Source organism: Monodon monoceros, unplaced genomic scaffold, assembly GCF_005190385.1.
Source record: "Monodon monoceros isolate NGI ecotype Baffin Bay Population unplaced genomic scaffold, NGI_Narwhal_1 Super_Scaffold_20, whole genome shotgun sequence".
In the NCBI taxonomy this organism is placed as follows: Eukaryota; Metazoa; Chordata; class Mammalia; order Artiodactyla; family Monodontidae; genus Monodon; species Monodon monoceros.
The window spans coordinates 137165949-137190549 of NW_021703777.1; the positions used below are offsets into that span (position 1 = coordinate 137165949).

The 24601-nt window shown below is 52.6% G+C and overlaps 1 protein-coding gene across 15 annotated transcripts in view; it reads right to left on the reverse strand.

Annotated features, from left to right (window-relative positions):
* Nucleotides 1-278: 278 nt before the first annotated feature.
* PIGG (phosphatidylinositol glycan anchor biosynthesis class G) overlaps nucleotides 279-24601 on the reverse strand; it is a 40671-nt gene continuing 16348 nt past the window's right edge. For 3 of the 15 annotated variants that reach the window (XM_029234988.1, XM_029234992.1, XM_029234995.1), the window contains 9 exons: nucleotides 22760-22972; nucleotides 18743-18960; nucleotides 18302-18583; nucleotides 16668-17125; nucleotides 14166-14357; nucleotides 8881-9190; nucleotides 5129-5292; nucleotides 3946-4024; nucleotides 1335-2883 (listed from right to left, as the gene is read on the reverse strand). In XM_029234988.1, coding sequence (XP_029090821.1) covers nucleotides 2497-2883; nucleotides 3946-4024; nucleotides 5129-5292; nucleotides 8881-9190; nucleotides 14166-14357; nucleotides 16668-17125; nucleotides 18302-18583; nucleotides 18743-18960; nucleotides 22760-22972 — 2303 coding nt within the window. In that variant the 3' untranslated portion in view covers nucleotides 1335-2496. Of the gene's footprint in view, nucleotides 2884-3945; nucleotides 4025-5128; nucleotides 8471-8880; nucleotides 9191-11214; nucleotides 11335-14165; nucleotides 14358-14965; nucleotides 15611-16667; nucleotides 17126-18301; nucleotides 18584-18742; nucleotides 18961-22759; nucleotides 22973-24601 lie in introns of those variants that run through there. The other 12 variants (XR_003795556.1, XM_029234991.1, XR_003795555.1 and 9 more) reach the window with 12 other exon arrangements.

A 24601-nucleotide genomic window follows, 5' to 3' on the forward strand; every position in this document is an offset into this window, starting at 1 on the left:
GGTTCATTCTTTCGAATAAACTCTACAGGCTGCCTGTGATGGGCACCAAGCACATTAAGAGCAACAGTGGGTCAAACTGCTATGCCCGTGGTCACGGTGCACCTCACCGCCGTAGCTCAGCACAGGGGCACCAGGTCCCTTAGGACATGCTGGCAGAAGCGGACCGATCCCTCACGGAAAAGATCCATTCAGGGAGCAAGACAGATCAATGGATTTTAATGAAGCAGAGCATGAAAGTTCAATGATATGGCTTCAGATTCCACAATGCAACTGATCTGTTCTTTTTTAAAATAACTTTTATTTTGAAAAGTTTAAATCTCACAAGTTATAAAAATATTACTGAGAGTCCCACGTACAATTCACCCAGCTTTCCCCAACAACAGTACCTAACATGGCCACAGTCCTTGTCAAACCTGGCAGCGGACATGGGTGCCAGTCTGTTCACTCAGGTGAGACCTGAGTAGGTCTTCACCTGTTTTACACACGCTCATTTCTTCTTTCTCCAACTAATCTTTAAGAAACTATCACAGGTCCAATTTTATTGCAGTATCAAGAAAGAACATCCATGATGATCAGAAAAGGGTATTAAAGTGCTCTTCCCTTTTCCAATGACATATCTGTGCGACTGCTCCAACCACACACACACACACACCACAACAGACAGATGCAGAATCCAACCACCTTCAATTAAGTCAGACATTAGATTCACAAAAATGTAAAGCAATGCCACTCTCCTCGCTCAATATTTTTGTTTTGGAAAAAATATTTTTCTTTAAAATGTTGTATTAACACACAATGGGTTTATAACCTTATTTTCAAATGAATACATATTTTTGAATGCCTTAGTTTTAATTTTAAATGCCATAAATGCTGACAGACGTAGCCCACATAAACCCAAGCAGCTGGGGACACCGGTAGTTCCTGAGCTCTGCGAGGGGACCCCGGCAGCAGATGAGCCCCGTCCCACAGAGCCCCCAGGCCCTCCGAGGCTCCCGTGCACAGTGACAAACCTGGAAACTTTTTATTCTTCAGTTTAAACAGATATATTTGGGTAACTTATCCAGAGGAAATTAAAAGTTCAGGAGTTTCTGGAGTGATTGTCAACAGGGGAATACAATTCGTATCCAAACTAAGTATTTCAAAATGACCTTTTAAAACCACTTACTATTTAACCTAAATTCAAGTACAGTAGTCAAAGAAATGGAAACTGTTACCAACCTTATAGAATTCACACCTTGTTTTTTTAAGAATGATCTTGCATTTAAACAGATTTCTTTCATTATGCAAATCCATGAAGTAAACAGTAAAGTTTAAAAAATATATTCTCTCTAATAACTTAGTCTAAGACTTTGTGTTGGTTTGGTCCATGGCTGTGAAGAATACACAGACAGCAGCTGTGATGAGTAGATGCATTCCCTCATAGAGAAGTTTTGGAGAAAACACACTCCATATAAATAAATGATAACGCAGGGATGTCACAAAAATGATATATGCAGAAACTGGAACAGAACAAATCAGTGCGTAGCAGAAGCAAGCATGACTCAGCGCCGAACCGCTGTTAATAAAAAGTGAAACATGCGTTAGTACACGCCACTTCTGGATCATGTGAGGCATGAACACACACACATAATCGATATTTGTACTTTGACTACAGTAATTCCTGTTCCTGGGACTTAGTCTGGTGGGCACTGTGGTGCTCGAGGAGAGGACAGCTGCAGACGGGCACCTCCAGTCACTTAGGGCCACCACAATCTGCAAAATAGTTTTGAAAAATGCACCCCCAAATTCTACAGTTATTTATTTTAAAATTATACACGTTATAACATATAAACAATGAAAAGAAAATCACGCAAGGATGAGATACGCGTGGTGTCCAGGGGGGTGGCTGGTCTGTCTGGTCTGGTCTGGGGACGTTGGCTCACTCCTGAAATAAGAACAGTCCCCCTCAAGGCACATGCATGCACTGTCTTTGTTTCCAAGCCATCCCCACACATTACATAAACCTAGCCTGTTCTTCAAGGCACCTTCTGGGGCCTGTGACCATTTCGGGATGACAAATTCCACCACCCAGGCACCTTTCACTCCTCGTCAACCCACAGATCCTCGGGGGCCAGGCTTTCCAGATTCCGGTCCTGGTGCCTCTCCTCACACCCCGCACGGAGTCTCCAGGTGGCCTGTCCGCGGTCATCCGCGACATGCATCGCTGCTGCTAACCCCTCCTGGCGCAGGGGCTCCGCCACGCATGCAGGTGTCCTTGCCTGGCCCTAACTGGCTCCCCACTGGGGCTTCAGTGCCCGTCCTTCCTGCTGGGCTCTCCAGCTGCCCGTCACCCTCAGTAGGCAGCGCGCTCTGCTTCCTTCTCCTTGATGCATCACGCAGCCTCGACTCCCACCTGCAGGTCCTCTTCTGGGATGCCGTCCTGACCCCTCACAGCAGCGCTGTGACTGGCTCATTTCGCCGCTGCCCCACCAGACCACGCGCTCCTGGAGTGACTCCTCACGCCCACGCCTTGGGTCCCACTTGGGATCCAGTCCATCCCGCAGGGGATCCCTGGAGAGCTGGGCCCCGAAGCATCGCCTCCTCCCTCCCCAGGGCCTTTCCCCCAACACCCAGCAAAGGGCACCCTAGGGAAAGGCCTAGTGGATGACGGGCCTCAGCGCGGGCTCTGCTGCCCCCTCCTGGGGCATCAGGGCGTCTGTGCTCAGCTGGGAGCCTGCTGACCCCACTCCCCTCTCGACCAGACACTGAGGGAGGGAAGCTCAGGACACTCACTTCCTTGTGTTTCGATTTCACACACTCGGAAGACACTGACTGGGGTCCCTTCCAGAGCGACAGCCAGTGGGGTGACAGTTCCCGTAACCTCAACAAATGACAATTTGCGACCTAGGGGATGAACGAAGGACCTGCAGCTTGGACCGCTCGGCTGTCCCCGCTGCCGAGCTCCAGACCGGAGGCCAGCTCCCAAAGCAGAGGGGCACGGGCCATCCAGTGCCCAAATTTTAAGCCATTAGAAATATGTTTTCTTTTTCTACCACTTTAATCTGGTTATAGTTTTCTTATTTTACTAGAAAAAGTAGAAACAATGAGTGAAACTTGAGTGAAAATGAAGAAAAGCCTTTTCTAAAATAAAGGAGAAACATTCCTTAATTAGGGGAACATCATACAGCACTCTCCAACTGATTAAAACGCTTCAACTCACTTTAGAAAATGCTTTCATCTGCCCTTTTTTCTCCCCAGTACAAGTGCAATAGATGAGAAGTGCCAGGAAAATCAAGTTGTGAATTTAGCACCAGGAAGCTGCTCTTCACAGAAGCCCAGGCTCTCACCGTCTGGCCCTCAGCCGCCTGGGTCCCCCTGCCCAGCAGACCTGGGGTCTGCAGACGCGGTACACGCAGAGAGCCGTGCTCCAGGGCAGGCAGCCCTCTGGGGCAGCGGTGAGCGCACCTCACCGGCTCACGGCCCCTTGGTCCCCGACATGCAAAGACACCTGTCGGTCAGTTTGGGCCTCTCGACCCCACCAAACCCACCCCCTGGGGCATCTAGGAATCCGCTAATGAAAGAACCCCCAGCTCGGCGGCGATCCTGCGCTGGCGTGGGCTCACGTCCAGCACGAAAGCCTGGAAGGGCGTCCTGGGCCCCCCCACAGCGACCCCACATCCGTCCGCTCCCGCCAGAGGCGCTCGGCTCACGGGAGACCAGATAGGCAGCGGCTGGTCAGAGGGGAGTCTGCCCACAGACACCCCAGAGGCCACACGCAGGCACTCCTCTCGTCCTCAGGAAGCCTGTGGCTGGGGAAAGAGAGCCTCTCGCTGGGGAAGCCAAGGCTCAGCCATGGCACTTTGGAGAGCAGGTGGAGCCCACCGGGAGCCGCGGCCTCAGAGCAGAAGCCCACCCTCCTCAGGGGGAGCTGTCCCTTGTTTTCTTGCTCCAAAATCTGACGCTCACCTTCGCCCCGTCCACCGATGTGGACGTGAGCTTGGTGCAGAGGCAGAGGGTCCCGGAGGCCTGTGTCTCAGGAGCTGGTCTGGGGGTGACACGTGGGACTGAGAAGAACCCATGAAGGGGGCTGAGGAAGCGGGGGCGGGTTCAGTGTGGGGTCAGACATCACCACGGTGAGGCCTGTGCTGTTAACTCGGGCGGGGAGGTGCGGGCCCCGAGGGGGGCGGGGGCAGAAAGCTCACCCTCCCCTCAGCTGCAAAGTGTCCTCCTGGGGCCTCCCTGACCCGCTTGACCCCCCGGGGTGCGGAGGGGAGCGTGTTACGAGTTCAGAGGCACTAAGGGAGCCTCATACCCCACGGCACCTCACATGGGCCTACAACCCATGGCGGCAACACCATCGCCCGTTTTACAGACCGGGGAGCCAGGGCCCGTGTGGGAAGCGCAGAATCAGGCATCCACACACCACCTGGGCTGCATTCTGCCAGGTGGGCCCGGGCACCGAGGTCACTGTGTGGGTAGAAGCTGGAGGCCCCTTCCTCACGAAGCCCCCTTTCTGAGGGGAGCGGGTATAAACAAGGAAGGAAGCACTGCATGCGAGGGGCGGGGAATGCTGTGGAGTAAACAGGCAGGGGAGGGGTGGACGGATGGACGTGCTGGGCAGGACAGAGCAGTGGGCTGCCCCGTCAGTCTGCTGGGAAAGGAGCCTTTGGGGCTGGTGACCATTGGACTCCGTGGGGGCAGGACAGGGCAACATGGAGTCGCACCCCCATGGCCAGCCCCTCAGGACTGTCCAGGCTCCTGTCTCCCTCCAGCAGGGATCCTGGAAGTTAGAAGCAGCATCTCCTGTTCTCTTGTTCCAAAGGGAACACCCCCTCCCCACTGCCATCCCCCCTGCCATCCCCCCCGCCATCCCCCCTGCCCCATGCTCCAACCAGGTCACCGGCAAGCAGAGAAAATGAAAAGAGACCTTCCTTCTTGTCCCTCTGGAGACACACCTTGGTATGAGCTGGAAAAAGCCAGCAGGGGTGTCTGAGCCGCCCCAACACAGGCCAGCCCTGCCACGCACTGTGGACTGTTCAAGGTCAAGGAAACGGATGAAAATCGAGACCTTTAAGCCCTTGGGGTTCAGGCACCCTGTCTCTGCAACACGAGTTAATGTGCCATCAGATTAAAGACGAAGGAGCCTCACCTGCTGGCTTCTGAGGTCAGGAAGTTTACCAGGTGGCTGGCCCACAGCACAGGCCCCGTGTATGTCGCAAACGTCGTCAGGAGCATGGCTGGGATCTCCACATAGGCGTCCAGGCCCACGAAGCCTGCTGAGATGTCCACGGTGGCGATGCTGTTGGAGTTTCCCTGGACACGGGGAGAAACAGGCTGAGCCGGCTGGTCTCATACCATGGCCACTAGCAACTGTGAGAGCCGGTCACGGTGACCTGGACACACAGGCGCCCCAGCTGCCCGTTCACTCCTGGTTCCGGGGCTGACCCTAGATGCTGTCCCTCCACCTGCCCGCCTCACGCCCAGGCAGGAGGAGCAAGTGGAATGTCTTTTACCTTCGAGAGACTACACAAATGTAAGTCTGATGATGAACTATGGAAAATTCCAAACTTCCCCAGATCTATGTACTTCAGACAGACACACCGACCTCCCTCCTCAGGGACCCAGTCTGAGGGCTGCACGTGGCACAGGGGAGCTGAGGGCGGTGTTGCCACGCGGCTCGCTCGAGGGTGGACGCCGCTGTTAGGTAGCAGAGGGAGGGCGGGCTGGCTGCCTGGCGTACGGCTCAGGTGTCAGATGCAAGATCTGGGCCAGTAACAGGACAGCTCGCCCCACGCAGGGAGGGTGGGGTTTTGAATCCCAGGGAAGGGTCTCACGAGGTTCAGTCCCTCTCCATTCTCAGTCTTTGTTGACGCTGGGGGCCTTTCCTGAGACACTCATGATGTTTGCGGGTCTGACGGCACAAATGTCTGTCCCAGCCCAGCAAAGGCCCCTCCCGGGAGCTCCTGACCCGATGGCCTGGGACACAAGTCCGGCTGGGTGAAGCCCACCGCCTTCTCCCTCAGCCGTGTGGCACTCCAGGCAGTCACTGGGTTGTGGTGTAGACCCCAAACATCTCAGAGCCGTGCTCTTCCCTCGACAATAACCTCCTTCGTGCAGCTTCCCCCCTGACCCCCTGCTCTGCCCACGTCCGCCTGGGCTTTCCCCCAACTGCACGACTCCCTCCCTGGAGAAGGAGGAGACCCTAGAGCTGCTGAGAGGAGCAGGGGAGGGAGAACAAGAGTCCCAAACGCCACGCTGAGGGGAGGTGGGCCGAAGATGGAAAAGCGGGTCCCACACCAGGCAGGTCGCTGGAGGTCCCGCTGAAGCCGATTCAGCCGTCAGAGAGGGTCGACCTAAGGCGCGGCCTGCATGCTCTGGGGCTTTCCTTGCGTTAACTCACTAGATCCTCAACAGTCCTGACACCGTGCAGGTGGGGAACCGAGGCAGGGAGAGACCCAGGGGCCCGCGGAGAGCTGTGGATGCCAGCTGGGCACCATGCTCCTGACCCCATACCACGAGGAGCTGGTGAGCTGAAGGCCGGAAGAAGGAGCGGAGAGCCTGTGATTCTCCTGCCAGGAAACCCGACAGTGAGAAAAGGGAGACGCCCGAGGGAAGGGCTGTGGGAGGGGAGATGAGGACGGCCCCAGGGGCGCTCTGCTCCCAAGGCCGCACAACTGCTGCTCGTCTGACCTGCTGTGGGGCCCGCCGTGCAAGGGCCGACCTGCGCTGGTCTGCTCCTGAGGGCCTCTAGCACGTTTGATGGCGCCACCGCAGGGACGCCCGGGGCCGTTGGACTCGTGCACTCTGGCTGCCCACGGGCAGCGCCTGAGATGTGCCAGCATCACACGCCGTCACGGAAGCTTCGTGCTCACCCCCGAGGGACGAGGCCACATGCCCCCCAGAGGAGCACACCGAATGTCAGAGTCTGCCTCCCTGCTCGGGAGTCACCTGTGGTCAGTCTTCCTGACACTGAGGCCTCAGCGCTGAGCCAGGCTGCCTGAGCAGTAGCCGCCTTCTCCGTCTGGGTTCAGAGGGAGACTGTGGGCACCTGCCTGATCAGGCCAGCAGGGTCTGCTGTGCCCCCAGGATGCACCTGCAGCTTGCAGACTGTGTGGGCGCTGCTGGGAGGTCTCCCACGCAGAGCTGTGGGGCTGTGCGCCCCCAGGCAGGGGTGTCCTGCGTTCTTCAGACAGGCCCACGGTTCAGCTGGGCCCTGGGGAGCCTGGAGAGCCTGGAGAAGGCAGAGGGACGAGGCGATCTTCCAATGTGACAGCGTTCCCATTCCCCACCAAGCCACTTGTGCTCAGAGACAGAGTGACCATCATTAACTGACCTCCAGACAAGAGGCAACCCCCAGGAACAGGCCTGCAAGTGACGTCCAGATGAAGAGAGGAAACAGTCTGACATGGGCCATCTGGACATTTCTTGAAATGTGCAGTGAAACCTACAGTCCTTCCGAGGCTACACATGAGCTACGCCAACCGGCCGGCAGGACAGCTCTGACGCAGGTGCGCCCGGAAGAGGCACTCGGCCGCTCTCCTCCCTCCTCCCTTGGGGCCCACGTTCACGCTGGTCCCTTCGCTGTCTTCCCACTCCCGGCTGGTACTCTGCAATTCTAGAAATGCAAGCTCTGCATTTCCCCACATCCATGACGCCTGTGACCTTCTGAGAGGTACGAACAGCTGTGTCCTCGGTGGTAAAACAGCATGAGGCACACACAAGGAACAGAATCCATGGTCCGGTGCTCGGCTGTCAGAGACGGCGCCTTCCCGCGACGGGCGGCTCAGGCGCCAGGGACGTGTGGGCCACGCCCTGGGTCCGCAAGGACCCCAGCTGTGGCGTCGCTGCGAGGTCCTGGTGACAACGGTAGGCACTGAAAGTGGGGGTCCTTGGGGCGAGGCTACAGCTGGAGTGAAAGGGAGATGGAAGCAAAGTGGGGCTGGAGGATTGGGGAGGCACAGACAGGGGGAGGGTCAGGTCACATCCCTCCAGGACTTACAGATTTCTAGTACTTTACCCCTGCCCACTTCTGGGCTTCAGGAAACAAAAGGAAAAGCCATGCAACTGCAGTGAGGCTGGAAGCAGCCGGAAAACAGGAGACGAGGAAGAGGCCCCAGGCCAAGCTGCCGGGACACAGGGCACCAGGCAAGCTCCAGGGTCTGGACAGAGGAGGGAGGAAATGCAGATCCTCACTGTACACACGGGAAAACACACTCAGACGTTCAGTTGCTTTGCAAAGTTCCTTGGCCGGACAGCGCGGAGCGAGATGGGGACTCCGGCGACTGCGCTCCACCCTCAGGGGTGATGCGTGCGGTACAGGTCGAGGGCGGGGCCCCCTGACCCAGGGCAGCGATGCGGGAAGGCTGGGGTGGAACTCGGTCCCTCCAAGGCCGGGAGCTGGATGCTCTGTTCACCTGTCCAGGTACTTCCCAAGTACACAGCTGCACACTGAGGTCTACCCCGGGGGCGGCTGGACTTGCCTTTACGGGCCCTTCAACACAGGAGAGAAGACGTGACAACCACGGGGCGCAAGAGATTAATAACCAAGTGGGGAGCCCCAGAAATGCCCAGTGCTGACAGCCAGGGGAGCAGGTGAGAGCAGTCATCATCCACATCTGATAAAGCCACGGGAACATGATGCGCTGCCCTGACCGCCCGCTGAAAGCAGATCCAGCGCAGCCACTATACACCGCCACCGAGGATGTCCGTCTTAAATAACTAAATGTACTTTATGCTATGCGTGCAATTTAAGCATGACTCACCACGCCGTACTGACAGCTCTTTCACTAAACATACAGTATAACTTCCTAGCTTATGGTAAAATTTTCTCAAAGAAAAACTAAAAGATAAACAACATAAAAAGTTAATAGTCTTCTACCCACGATAATGATGAAAACCTACCTGAAAATAGAAGAACGCTTGACCGAACCAGTAATGCATCACGGTGACCTCAGCTGCGTTGTGCCTCAGGGGCCGCCAGACGAACTGAGTCATGATGGTCTGGATGACGAGGCTCAGGGCTAAGACGGGAAGATTGTGAGGTCTGAGGAGCAGCGCCGCCAGCAGAACTAACCCGCTGTATATTTCCCAGAGGCCCACGGTCTTGACTGTGAAGTCATCAGCAGTGATCTGAGATTTAAGCAAGCCTTTGGTGCCCGTGAACAGAATGCCAAGGACAAAGACATAAACAAAACGAGCTTCGGTGATGCCCCTAAAGAAAGCAAAACAAGTCAGATTCATTAGCACCAGCTAGAAAAATTCAAACACACGTTTTCCCATGAAAACCACGTGTCTACTGAGCTGACAGTAGAAGCTTCAGGACCCACCCGCCGGGGGAGCTCTGTGGAAGTGAGGGCGTCTGCCCCTGCACATCAGCCTCCCAGGACGCCCCGCCCAGAGGCCGGCAGGCCTGTCCGCTCTGTGCTCACTTCTCTGATGGAGCCGGCTTACAGGAAAACTTGCTCCTGTGGCCCAAGGATCACCTAGGTGTAGGACCAGAGCCATTACTTGTAGCCAAAAGAACTGTCCACCTACTTTGCATAGTTAGTTTGAAAAACCACTGCAGTAGGATAAGGTCCAGCTCTGTCAGGAAATTCCGTAAGTTCATAAATGCTAAGACACAACCGAGCATGTTCACAACCAAGCAGATTTAAGTACGTGCTTGCATGTGTGTACAGACACACACACACAGTGGTGCGGTCCGGACTGCGGGTCTGGAGGAAGGTGGCGCCAGGTTAGTCTGGGCACTGCCACAGACGAGCTCTGCTGTTGGGGCAAGTTAATTACAACTTCTGATGCTCAGCTTCTTATTCATAAAATGAAGAGAAATGGTACCTACACCTCACAAGGCTGTCCTGACAATTAAACAAGAGAACGCACGTAAAGCGTTTGGCACACAGTAAATGTTAACTACTACTGTGGATTAAGTATTTTAGCACAGTCATCACCTGTAAAGGATACAGTTTATGGCACTATATATTCCTAAAACATATTTTAGATCAATTTCATAAATCAAACATTTTATATAGTACTAGAAAAGCTGATTATTTAAAGTGACGCTAAGTAAATAAAATTTTAAATGAAATGTTCACCTTAAGAATGTATCCGGGGACATCCTTGGTGGTGCAGTGGTTAAGAATCCACTTGCTAATGCAGGGGACACGGGTTCAAGCAAGCCCTGGTCCGGGAAGATCCCACATGCAGCAGAGTCACTAAGCCCGTGCGCCGCAACTACTGAGCCTGTGCTCTAGAGACCGTGAGCCACAACTACTTAAGTCCGCGTGCCTAGAGCCCGTGCTCCACAACAAGAGAAGCCACTTCAATGAGAAGCCCGCGCACCGCAACAAAGAGTGGCCCCTGCTCGCCTCAACTAGAGAAAGCTGCACACAGCAATGAAGACCCAATGCAGCCAAAATTAAATAAATTTTAAAAAAAAGAATGTATCTGTGTTGAAAACTGAATTTTCCTATATCAGATTTTCTTAGGAAAAGGTTTATACATTTTTAAAAAATAAACCTATTTATCTTATTTATTATTTATTTTTGGCTGCGTTGGGTCTTCGTCGCTGCATGCGGGGCTTCCTCTAGTCACAGTGATTGGGGGCTACTCTTCGTTGCCGTGCATGGGCTTCTCACTGCGGTGGCTTCTCTTGTTGCGGAGCACGGGCTCTAGGCGTGCGGGCTTCAGTAGTTGTGGCACGTGGGCTCAGTAGTTGTGGCTCGCGGGCTCTAGAGCACAGGCTCAGTAGTTGTGGCGCACGGGCTCAATTGCTCGGTGGCATGTGGGATCTTCCCGGACTGGGGATCAAACCTGTGTCCCCTGCACTGGCAGGTGGATTCTCAACCACTGCACCACCGGGGAAGCCCAGTTTCTGCGTTTTTAAAAAATGCTTTTTTTTTTTTTTTTAGGATGATCAGTTTAATTTAAAGAGTGGAGCACTATCTACTGGCAACACGGAGACACCAGAGGCTGATATGAGGCCCGCCATGGGGATCACCCTGGTGGAGGAGCTGGGGTCAGATGCAACCACAGCCAAGGTGTGTGCTAAGCTGAGTGCTGATGACGGACCCACAGGGTCAAAGAGGGGGAAATGAGCAAAGGTCCAAGTAATCAGAGAAGTTTCAAAGAAGAAAGGGGCTGGGTTCTGTATCAAGGAGGACTGACTGTGAACAGGAGGGAGAGCGCCACCGGATGCCTTTAATGGATCCACCTCCTGCCCTAACCAGTCAGCTGTACCTGCACATCCAGAACCACTGAAAATTGGCTTTCTGCTCCAGCCAGGTCTGGGCTTCAGAGTGGAGAAGAAAGTCAAGAGTTAAATGTAGAGGATTCTAGAATACTGATGGACAGCAGCACCTGCGGGGATTAAAAGGAGAGAAGCAGCTTTCAGGCAGACCTAGAATTAGGGCAGCTTTAGAATTGGGGCAGATCTAGAACCAAGAGGGGTCTAGAATCAGGACAGATCGGGGTGGAGAATGGAAGCATTCTACGGGACGGATGTGAACCAAGCAGTGCAGGTTAATGAAAGGGTGCACTGGCCTATATTTTGGGCACCAACAAGGTACATGCTGTTCTATCCATGAAAGGTAAGGAAGTCATCGAAGTCTTGAAGTGAGTGATGCTGAAATCAGGTGTATCTGAGAGGAAAGAGGAATTTATTCATGTGTTGCACTTTGAGATTTAAACAAACACCCCTGGATTGGACGCCCTCACATGTGACATCCAGCCTTGACATCTGCCCAGAGTCTCAGACTTTGAAGCGAACAGTCTTTAAGATGTCTCCCCACCTGACCTCCCTGCCTCAGGTGAAGGCCTGCCACTCTGCCGTCACCTCAGCCAGGCCCTTGGCATCGCCTTGACGTCCCACACCAGTTGACAGGTCTTATTTCCAGGTGTGGCCCTTGTGCCCCTCAGCCACCCAAACAACCGGGCCATAGCCCTCAGAATTCACCTTGACACCTTTTTAGAGAGGATAACACTTGCTTTTCTTTCTCTGATTAGGAAAGCAATACCAAACATCTAGAGAAGAGTTAATACCTATCCTTCTCAAACTATTCCAAAAAATTACAGAGGAAGGAACGCTTCCAAACTCATACTATGAGGCCAGCATCACCCTGATACCAAAACCAGACAAAGATATTGCACACAGAAAAATTATAGGCCAATATCACTGATGAACACAGGTAACAAATCCTCAACAAAATATTAGCAAACCGAATTAAGCAAAACATTAAACGGATCACACACCATGATGAAGTAGGATTTATCCCAAGGATGCAAAGATGGTTCCATATCCACAAATCAATCAAAGTGATTCACAACATTAACAAACTGAAGAATGAAAACCATACGGTCGTCTCGATAGACGCAGAAAAAGCAGTTCACAAAATTCAACATCCAGTTATGATAAAAAGAAAAAACAACTCTCTAGAAAGTGGGTATAGAGGGAACATGCCTCAACATAATAAAGGCCACATATGATAAGACCACAGCTAACATCATACTCAGTGGTGAAAAGATCTAGATCAAGAACAAGACAAGGATGCCCACTCTCACCACTTTTATTCAATATAGTATTGGAAGTCCTAGCCACAGCAATCAGATAAGAGAAAGAAATAAAAGACATCCAAATTGGAAAGGAAGAAATAAAACTGTCACTGTTTGCAGATGCCATGATACTATACATAGAAAATCCTAAAGACAATACCAAAAAACTACTAGAGCTCATCAATGAATTCAGTAAAGTTGCAGGGTACAAAATTAATAAACAGAAATCTGTTGCATTTCTATAACTAACAACAAACTATCATAAAGAGAAATTAAGAAAACAATCCCACTGACAAATGCATCAAAAGAATAAAATACCTAGAAAAAATTCTAACTAAGGAGGTAAAAGACCTGTATTTGGAAAACTATAAGACACTGATGAAATAAACTGAAGACAACACAAACTGACGTAAAGATATCCCATGTTCTTGGATTGGAAGAATTAATACTGTTAAAATGTCCATACTATGCAAAGCAATCTACAGATTCAATGTAATCCCTATCAAAATACCAATGGTGTTTTTCACAGAACTAGAACAAAGAATTTTAAAATTTGTAGGGAAACACAAAAGACCCCAAATAGCCAAAACAATCTTGAGAAAGAAGAACAAAGATGGAGGTATCACATGCCCTAACTTTAAACCATACTACACAGCTACAGTAATCAAAACAGTATGGTAATGCACAAACACACACACACATAGATCAATGGAACAGAATAGAGAGCCCAGATGAACCTACACTTATATGGGCAATTAATCTACAACAAAGGAGGCAACAATATACAATGGGGGAAAGACAGCCTCTTCAATAAATGGTGTTGGGAAAACTACACAGCTACGTTTAAAAGAATCAAACTGGACAACTCTCTTACATCATGCACAAAAATAAATTCAAAATGGATTAAAGACTTAAATGTAAGACCTGAAACCATAACTCCGAGGCTTACCCACTACTGTTGGCCAACTACCTTGTTTTTTACTCTGTGCAACTGTAAAGTAATGCTTCAGAGAGCATGCCCGTATCCCAGTCTCTCGCCTCACCTCTGGTTGTATTTTTGAGATAAATTCTAGAAGAGGACACCCAAGTCAGAGGGTTGGACAAAGTCAAGGTTCTTAACACGTTTTACGAACAGTCCTCCAGAACAGGCTCTGCCCACCCCAGCCCACATCACCATTAAAAACAAAAAAGCTGCCACCTTGACATGCAAAAAGTGGTACTGACGATTCAATCACCATGAGCCCCCGCTCCAGGAACTCACATAAGTTATGGGAAAGTTTGGTTTTCTGGCATGCTTCACCCTCCAACTCCTAGGCAGCATCCACTCGTTATTATCCTCATTACTAGTTACTTCTTGATGGAGCAAAACTGAATCCTTTAAATTCTTTATTTTTAAAGAATCCCTTACTAAAAAAAAATAAATAAATCTTAGTGACCTTACTTCCAGGTTATTCGCCTCTCTCCTATCAAAAAAAGAGGCTAACAAAATTGGTTCACTGAGGCATTGTCAGTAACCGTTGACAAAATCACAATCCACAAAGACCAAACTCCAATGTTCTCAAGATTGCATGGCATTTTTTAGTACATAAAACATTAGAGCAGATCTAAAAACAAATGCTTGTGTCTGCCAGTACACTTACTTTGAAATGTCTTTGTTGTTTTGCTGCCATGGGAACAGCAGATTTCCAATGGCCACCCTGTAGCAATAGATGCCCAGCAGGCCAAACGCCATGGTCACTTTTGATGCCAGGGAGCACCTCTTCTGAACCAACACAAAAATCATGATGAGGGAAACTGCGGCCAGAACAGAGAGTTCAACCTTATGATCAGGGCTGAAATGAAATGTAAAATGCCAAAAATTACTACCAAGGATAACTAGTGATATTATGGATCTACACCAAGTGGCTTTCTAAGAACTGTAGTAAAAAGAGCTCATTTTCCTGAAAAGCAAAAAAGAAAATTTTTCGTTTTTTAAATTCAAACAGAGGTTCTTAAAGTGGAACAGATAAAGGGCCGTCAACCCAGTCTCTCATTGCTCATTCACAACTGGTAGCTACCATCAGCTTTGCACTGGCCAGGGCAGCGATATATTCAACACTGCCCGCTGGCTCCCCTGGTGCCCCCTTTCTGGGGCAGTCTCATTTTCCCCAACCACAGGTGAGGTTGTGTGCAAACTGCATATTTACCAGCGTGCGCCCACTCACAGGAGACGCACACATCCTGGCACTGTCCTCTTCCATTCACTCGTCAGCGCACACAGACTCACGCAGGAGCATCTGCCCCCTCCCAGGCGGGGAGACCTGGTGAAGAGGCTGGGCACGTGGCTGTCACAGGCCCTCTCTCTGCCTGGCCCTTGCCCACCGCTCCCTGCCACCTCGGTGAGCTGAGCCCTGGGAAGGCAGGGCTCTTTCCCGTCCTAGTCACTGCAGCTCACACTCACAAAGCCCACGTGTTCACGAGCCGTTAAGCCAAGGCGTGTATATGCCACACGGAAAGACGAACTTGGGAAGATGCAGAGGAAAGGAGGCCAGTGTCAGGGCACGGGTCCCGGGAATGGCAGACGGTGATGGGGGCCACGCTGGGGCCTCTGTTGTTGCTCTGTAAGCTGCATGTTCCATGCAGATCCTGGATTGTTAATTGTCACAAATGGAAAATGGAGCATAGAGATGGTGATTGGGCGTCTCTCAAAGCCTCTGCCCTGGAGGAGGAATCACCGAAACTGCAGCCTCTTTACAAACTGACAGGGAGAATCGTGCTGCAGGAAGGGAGCGCCCTTGATGGAACGGGGTGGGGGTCCAGTGTGCTGGAGGAGGGTCTAGACCCAGGAGTGGGCACAGCTGCACCCTGGAGAGTGGGCCAGGGGTGGTGGCGGCATCCCTGCACGCCATGTTAGTGCATCTGTGGGTGGAAATCAGCAGATCTTCCCGCAGTGCTGCAGCTTCCCAGGAAAATAAGAAGTGAGGTCGTTGTGCTGCCCCAGCACGCTCTCATCCTCACGTGCTCTGGCTCCGCCTGGTGCTGCCTCGGCTCCCCTCTGCTTTCACACCCCAAGCACGGACAGGCCAGCGCCCTCTCTTCAGGGTTGCTGTGAAAATGAAATGAGTGGGCACACAGCAGGAACCTGAAAAATGCTACCTGTGATTACTATGGTTGCCGAAGGTTTGCTAGTATTGTTAACACTTGGGAGAAATTTATCATGAGGATTATTTGGCCAGAGGAATAAACAATCTTATGGCCTTTGATGTATAATTCCAGGTATCTTCCAAAAGGACTGTGCCAGTGGGTGGCCCCAGGACTCCCTGGTGCTCGCCAAGCCTGGGTTTTTGTCCCCTCCCTCATCACGTATAAAACCGCACATTCTTATCTAACTGAAGTTCCCGAATCACGAGCAGGAGTGAGCACTTCCTGTTCTCTCCTTTGGCACTTCCTCCTTTAGGAACGTGTCTACGACCTTCCTGAGTCCTGCTTCCTGCTGACAATTCTTACAGAAGCTCCTCCCAGCGATCCGACAGTGACCCTTGTCACTCTTGGAAACACTTTTTCATTTCACTGTTCCCATACTTTAGTTTTCTAAGCCTTCACTGACAGAGAGTAAAACTTATGATATAACCAAATGTTGGTCTTTTCTGTCCTAGTTTCTTCTCTGTACTTCAATCCTCTGTATCTGCTATACTTTCTACTACATTTCCCAGCCACTCGTGAGAGGCCTCAGAGGAGGCTGAAGGCTCATCTACTACAGGCTCCAATCAACGCAGCTGCCCTTCCTGGGGGCGGGAAGAGAGGAAGGAGGACAGAGAAGGGCAGAAGCACAGAAGGCAAAGCCACTCTCCCAAGGGCTCCTGGGCACAGGCCCTGCCAGCCTGTCACCCCAGCCTCGCACCATCGGGGACAGGGCAGTGAGTGACAAACGACATCCTGCTGCAGTGATCATTTTCAAATTCACAGGTTCGCAAGCATGAACACTTACAGGGATTCAGCGATAAAAAACCAAACTATCAAGCTAGCCTCAAATAAATTCACCTCTCAATGTCAAATCATGGGTTAGTTTTCTATTTCTTCAGATCTCAAATACCATTTCTATCCTGAATATGAAAAACAGGCCTATGGAGGGTCTGGCCCGAGGCCACAGCTTTTGCCCTCACCTGGTGAGCCAGTGCCCCAGGTCAGGCCGGTGGGCCCACTGCACACCCGTCTGGTTCAGTGACCGAAGCAGCCGGCAGCAGGTCAGAATCAGCCACGGGCTCGCCAGCACCATCCACCTATCAGGGCCTCTGAGCGCTCCCAGGGGAGAGGGGTGCCTGGACGCTCTGTCGAGCTCCCACACGTCAGGGCCAGGGCTCTTGCCCTGTGGGGCCACTGCGACCCCGTCAAAGTCCTCTCCCGCGTGCGGGCAACGCTGAGGCGCACAGTCATCTCCCAGAAAGCAGTTTCTGTAGATTTCGTGGCACAGAGCTAGACACAGCGTGTTGACGAGGAAGTACCACGTCTGGGGCTCCTCTTCGATGAAGCTGCTTGCGCCCAGACTCAACGTGTGGCCCACGGTCCCCAGCAAGATGAGAAGATCTAATTCCGACGACCTTGAGTTGCATTGAGGTGGATTCTGTAAAAAGGAAAATGTATTTTATAAGGGAAAAATCTGAACAGCACATCATCTTCTTGCTGCCCGAGCTTACAGCTTTCGCTCACAGAACCTAACCTGCCGTGACAGACACCTGCTGCCCCTCACGCCCGGCACCCACTACTGCCCGTGCCCCCGAGCACCGCCAGGAGGACGTGGAAACAGCAGGGCGGTCCTCCCCGGACTGCAAGTCCTAAGCTGAGTGACAAGGAGACTGAAGCTGTCTGGACCCAAGCAGTCTCGGCAGTGCCGGAGCTTGCAGCGCTGCCCACCAGTCCCAGGCCGGACCCTCCTTGCAGCCTGTCCTTGCCCTCTGAGCCACTGCCTGCCACTGGAAACCAAAGAGCTCCAAGGGTATATTCCACCGAACCAGACACCTAAGTTCTCCAAGAACCTTCCAGAAATCCAGAGTCTCCACTACAGCGGTTGGCATCACAGTACTAGCCCTTAAATACACTAATTTAAAGCATTTAAAGTAAAGTGAGGACTCCATGGCCGTCATTCAGTACTACTCGATATTTGTTCTACTAACTGCGTGCAGCTAGTACATGACAGAGCTTGATACTGTGAGCCTGGTCAGGCCCTGGAGAATGAGACTGCTCTAGGGAAGCCCATGCTCCAGCGGGGAGACATGTGTGTGGTAAACGACACCACACAGGTTGGGGGGGGCGTCTGTGGCCCTGTGACGAGGCACTGCACTGGGGACCAACTGGGACTGCCCACCTCTCTCTCAGCACCCTGCCACCACAAGGTGGCAGAACGAAGGTGTCAGAGGCCGAAGGCCGCAAGGATTCTAAAGGAGAATCAGTCTAGAAGAGGAAACTGCATTTTATGAGGCAGGATGAGGGCGGGGTCAGCCAGCTGCCTGTCCCTCTGTGCCAGCCGCTCTGGACAGTCCCCTGGTTACAGCCCCAGGGACCATGTCTTTCTAACTGAGAAGGAAGGCATGAGACCTCATAGCACAGGTCTGAGCGTGTCAATTCGGGATGCCCAGGGACCCGGGAGACCAGCCACTGTGAGCACGTCCTGTCGGCTCCCATGAAGGGTGGGCCCTTTCCTCGGCCCCCATCAGCACCATGCCTGGTACGCACCAGGGGCTTAACCCGTGTCTCATCAGCTGGAGTAACAAGAACAGCCTATCTGGAAAGCCGGCCTTACCTTACTCAGACGCTTTCCGCCGGCAAACATCCCGGTGAGAGCAGACAGCACTGCGCAGAGCAGTGTGGAAACCAGCACCATCACTCCGCCTGCCGTCAGCCACGGGAGGCTGCACAGGTAGCACGTTCCGCCTGCGGAGGTGCACACGGTGACGTGGAGCGCTGCGAGGCCCAGGGGCAGCAGGTAACAGAGCAGAGAGAACGCGGGCGACGGCAGAGGGACGTCCAGCTCGGCCTTGCCGCTCAGTGCCCGGGGGCCGCTGAGCAGAAGCAGCGCGAGGACCTGCAACAGGAAGCAGCGGTGGCGTCCGCGACTCCACCACGCAGGGGGCTCTCCCTTCGCTTTTCTAAAAACTTTCTACGTCCTTTAAACTACCCAATCCCGGCCGAGCTAGCTGCCCAGTTTAACAGCGGAGCCGCGACCCTGCACAGGCAGCCATACCTCCAGGACCAGGACGGTCCCCACCGCCATGGAGTAGACGTCATACTGGGCTGCTTGTCTGCTCAGGGACAGGCTCAGGGCCCTCAGCGCGTCCAAGTACTGCCTGCGAACCTTGCTTCCCAGGTTGGAAAGGACTTCTGAGCTATTCTCCTCCAAGTACAGTCTGACCCAGTTCCCGTGCAACCTTTCCGACACTTTAAACTGCTCAAACCCAGGCTCTGCCGAGAAGAAAAGGCAACACACACATATCACCGACATGCACGCACATGTGTAATTGTAATCTCAGAGTGCTCAGTTATTCACGGCACATGGCAGAGCCTGACACCTAACCAAGATGAACTCCGGGGGTGGTGGTGGCCGCCAACACCTCCGGTAAAACCCCAACAGCGGATGAAGCCCGCCTGTCCTCTGCCATCCCTCCTGCCCGCCAGCCCTCCGTGCACGCCACGGACAGCAGCCTCTGCGCGCCGCTCGGCCCCGCCTTCTCCGCCTCCCGCTTGCCGCCTCCTCCCCCTTCTCTCTCTCCACTCTTCTTCCTCAAGGTGCAGTATAAAGCGTCCCAGGAATGCACTGCATGAGAGCCCTCAGTTCTACAAAATCCTTCCGACCCTCACGCTCTTGGTGAGGACGGGGCAGGCAGGGGCCTGACACCCGCTCCACCGTGTGCCCCTCCCCGAGGCAGGCCGGCCCCTCCTGCCTCTCACCGCCAGCGCCCCTCTTTCACCTGCTTCCCTTCTTCACCAGTCTTCTTTGGGAAGGGATGGCAGTCTCCCAGCCCTCCTACCACAACGCTGAGCTATGTCTCCCATGCACTACACCGGCTGAATGATCCACGGCCGACATAAAGCCAGGGCTGCGTGATGGCTCGTGGATGGAGCCCAGCCCCGGCTGCAGCTGGCTCCCCACTGGGGATGACAGTGGCGTGCCGCCCAAGGCCAGGGGGCTTGCCTTCCTTCCTTTCAGGGCTGGACCAGACTCAACTGTAACTCGGCTGGTCGGCAGAGCAAGAACTTCTCTCCCGAGACTCCCTGGTACCTAACATGCTCTTTCAACTTCAAGCAGAGCTGTTCCAAGGTGGTCTGGGCCATGCCTTTCAGGGGCTTTGGCCCAGCCCACCAGCAGTGCCCCCACCCTGCCTTCCCTGATCATAGCCCGGCATCCTCACGGCACAACCCCTGAGCATGGGCCCCGATGCCTGCAGCCCCACCACTGCTGCTGGAGCCAGCTGACCTGTACCAAGTGCTGGTGGCAGGCACGACCCTAAGCCCTCACTCAGGTCCTCTCCCAGTGACCTATGGGACTGGAAAGGTTAGACGCCCATTTCAGAGAGGAGGCAACTCAGACACCCGCTCATGGGCAGGCAGGTGAGAGCTGGGGTCTAAGTTTGGATCCAAGCTGGTACCCGTACTTGTTACATTCCACCACCCCAAAGTCAAAGACACGGGGGCACCTGTGTCTGCACCCCACCGCCTAGAGTCCCAGAGACACGGGGGGCACCTGTGCATGCGTCCAAACAAAAATTGGCTGAACACTGACTACATGCTAGATGCGTCAGGATAGGTCCTGACAATGTGGGTCTGTGATCCAGCAGGGTTGTCACACATGCATGAAACTACAAATAGTGAAAAATACTACGGAGGGAAAATATACTATAGACGGAATAGTGAGAGACCCTTGGTAACGGAAAGGGAACTGACTTAAGAATGGGGTTGAGTGTGGGGGACAAGGGAGGTCTGACAGTGAAGCTAAAATGTAAAGGATGCCCAGGAACTAACCTGTGGAACAGGTAGAACAGCATCCAATCAGTAGGAAGAGCACACGCAAAGGTCCAAAGGTGATAACAGCCCCCACTACGACCAAAAAGTGGTCAGACGAGCGAGTTGCATCAGACTGGGGTGGATATCATGGCAGGCCTTGACATCCTGGATGGGGGTGTGAAGCCCTGGGGGTGCTTTCTCGTTCCGGGGACTGGCCTCTGTTCATTTCACAGGCTCATTATGGCCACAGCCACTGCAGTGCTCAATCCTCCCTACCCTGCTATCCCTGAAATAAGCAAACGACCCCACCGTTTTCTGGTTTTCATTTTTATTAGTTGTTAGTATAGGAGAAAGGACACACACTACCAACAACAACAGATTTGCAAAAGCTACCAAATTCATACGTTATTTGCCTCTGGTCTGCACTGAAACGTGCACGGTGGTCGGGCCTCACCTTTGACAGAGCTGCTGGCCGGGCTGTCTCACGATCTAAGAGCTTGTGCTCCCCATGCCCTGGACATCTGGCTCCCAACCACTCCCCGATGGCAGGGTGTGTCTTCCACAACCAACTCAAGGTCAGTTTACATCTCCCCACAAACTCACAGGCGTTCACTCCACTGGGCAGTACCCCACCACTTCAAGTAGGCAGACCTGCCAACATCCCATCAAATGTTGCCTCAAACTGGGAGGTGACCTCCTCTGCACTTCCCAGCGAGCCCCAGCCCCAGCGTCAAACATTAGCCTTGACGTCCCTGGATGGGTCAAAGTAAACTGATTGAAAGTATGGTCCTGGGGAGCTGTCCTACCAAGATATAAACACCCTCAAAAAAAAAAAAAAAAAAAAAGAGATATAAACACCCTCTAGTTTCTCGCAGTCCTTAAAACTAAGGACACACCCCGCTCGGGGCCCATCCACCTCGGATGCCAGACCGTTGCCCTGTCCCTGGTCCTCACCTGCACCCACGCCAGCCAGGCTGTCTCCATGTGAACCGCTCTGTCAGCAAAGTTGCTGAGACCTCACCTGCCGTATGAGCGGACGGTTCTCAGTTCCTCATTTTATTTTTGGTCACGCCGCGTGGCTTGCGGGATCTTAGCTCCCGGACCAGGGATCGAACCCATGCCCCTTGCAGTGGAGGTGTGGAGTTTTAACCACTGGACCGCCAGGGAAGTCCCCTCAATTCCTCATTTTATTTTACCTCGAACCCCATTCAACACATCTGCTCACTCTCTCCTTCTTGAAATTCTTTCTTTACTGGCTTCGTGGACACTGACCCCGCCCCAGCCCCCCAGCACACACACAAGCACCCTGCCTTGCAAGCCCGCTCTTCCCACAGCCTTCCCCACCTCAGTGATGCTCACTGCATCCTTTCACTGTTCAGCTGCAAACCCCAAGTTGTTCCTTATGTCGCTGGATTGCTTCACCTCACATCCAGTGCATCAGCCAATCCTACCTTCAGAGCAGATCCAGAACCAACCATTTGTCCCGGATCCCACTGCCTGGGCCCTCGCTCCCTCCCCTTGCACTGAAGTAGCACACCAGCCTCCTGGCTCTGCTGCAGTACAACACAGCCCTCCACACGCGCACCTGAGAGAGCCTCTGAAAATGCAAGTGGAAGGTTTCAGCTCTGCACAACACCTGCAGGAGCTCCCCACTTACTCAGAATGGAAGTGAGAACCCCTTCAATGTCCAAAAGGCCCTCAGCCCTCAGCCCTTATCTCCTTCTGCCTTCTGCCAGTTCCAGCCGCTCGGGCCCCTGGTCACTCCTTGACTGTGCAGGCACATCCCCACCACAGGACTCTGCGTCTGCCACAAGCCTCCCTCCCAGGCCAGCCTGCCCCAGTGGCCCTCAGCCACCTGCATCCCCACCCTTCCCTGGTTGAGCCTTTCCCTAAGGCGCCCATCACTATCTGACATCTGTCGTTGCTTCTCCCCCCACCCCTGCCGCCCTGCTCTGGATGATAAGCTCCACGAGGGCAGAGCTCTCCTCCTGCTGTGTCTCTAGTCCTTCCCACAGCCCCTGGCCAAACAGGAACTTAGTGAAAAAAATCCAGCACTTGCTGAGTAAGTAAATTTATGAAAGATTTTGACTTACATGGTTGCATCTGTGGGTGTTGCTAATGGTGACAGGGTTCTAATGAAAAGGAACACACAGTCAAAGACTGCTGTAGTGCACACCACGGGGACATCAGGAAGACATCAGGCGCAATGGAGACACACACACACAGCACAACAGATGTTAGCAGCTACTAACCGGCTTACCTTTTTTATATGATGGAACATTCTCCTGCAACAACTTGCTAAGCTGTACTGTATTTAAATGTAAAAATCTCAGTTGTTCCCTCATTGGCTTTCCTTCTACAACTGGGAATATAAGATTGCCGATGCTGCTCTTTGGAATCGGCAGACCAAGCCCTATTGACAGTGTTGCAGCCAAATCAGTCTGTTGAATATACTTTGGACGTCTGAGGTCACCTAGAAAAAAGAAAACAGCTTGAATGACAGGCTCTAGGACACGTATGATGGCGGTCACTCCTCAATTTGACCTTCTACAAGTAACATAAGTCAAACCACCCATCTCTTCAAACCGTCCTGTGTAGATTCAGACGGAAACCACATCGTTGTTTTTCACGTCAGTAAAAACACTGAATCCTCATTTTTTGCGGAGCCTGGTGCCTCCCTAAAAAGCAGCACACAATACGCGGGAGAGGCACTAACGCAGGAAACTCAACACCACGCGCATTTCACAGCGTGGGGTGGATGCCAAGGGATGTTCACTTTGGTGAGGTCAACGGTCACCCTGCTGAACGAGGGTGAGGGTGGATCTCTGGCGGCCCTGCCCCGCTGCAGTCGGAGCAGTCCACGCAGCCCCACAGGGAAGCTGAGGCAGACTTCTCCACGCACCCTGAGCAGCAGCAGGTGCCTCTACTGGGGAGGGCAGAACAAGGCTGGGTCCAGCCGGGCCAAGTTCCATAACCAACTCTGACAAGCGAGACACCGCCTACCAACAAGTCCAAGGCCCAGCAGTGGCTGGCCAGCCTCCGAATTCCTGCCAGGAGAACGGGTGTGACGTCAGGACACTGGGCTCAGGCTCCTGCTGTGCCACCATCCAGTGGGAGGCTTTGGACAAGAAACTCAGAATTTTGTCATCTGTAAAGAGAGCATCTGGCCCACAGACCTCAGGGGCTACAATGCAGGTCTTGGGGGCTGGGGGGTCACCAGGAGAGTCTACCCGGGACAGGCAGTGCCAGTGCAAGTCTCTTAGACACTCTAGTGTGAGTTTATAAAGGTTTTACTTTGATTGTGGCAATTTCTGGTTGTATACAATTTTTCTTTTTAATTTGGTGAGATGTATTAACCTTTTCTTGACCAACCATTTACTGATGGCTTCTGGGTTCACTCAGAAGAACATTTCCACCCAACATTATTATTTGTTTTCTTCTAGAATTTTCTTACATTAGGTGCTTTGATCTGAAACAAAACAAAACCCAAAACAAAAACCCCACCTTAAATTGCTTTTGCTCTGATATTAGTGATGGTGCTGGTCTTGTGCTGAGACTACTGAGGGCCTCACGCGATACTCTGTCAGATCCGAGGGTACCGACAACCGGGATTCTAAGCTCGGGAGGAAGACAGCACGGGTGAAAGATCTAAGGAGGTAATTTTACAGCCATGAAGTGAAGGGCAAGTTATCAATACGAACTCAAGATCAATTTTATTTTAAAGAGATTTCCTCACTTTGTACAGAAATGAGTGAGCCAGTATGCATGAGCACTGCTAGCTGTGAGACGGGTTCTCGAAGACCCCCTTCCACTGAAAGGAACCAGGGCACCGTGGAGGAGCAGCTGTTTTCAGGTCCGGGGAAGGGCTTGTGCACAAGCGGCTGGGACACCTGCTCGGACCAGGCAGCAACAGAGCCCTCAGAGATACGAAGGCCTCTGGGACTGTAAGGTCAGAAGGACTCAGGAGGCCATCTGAAGATGCTCCCAGTTCCCAAGGATGGGACAAATGGAATATTAGATAATATTAAATAGTATCTATAGTGAATTGAAACAAATAAGCTTAAATCCATGAGTTCAAAATGTCCCAAAAATAAAAATAAAA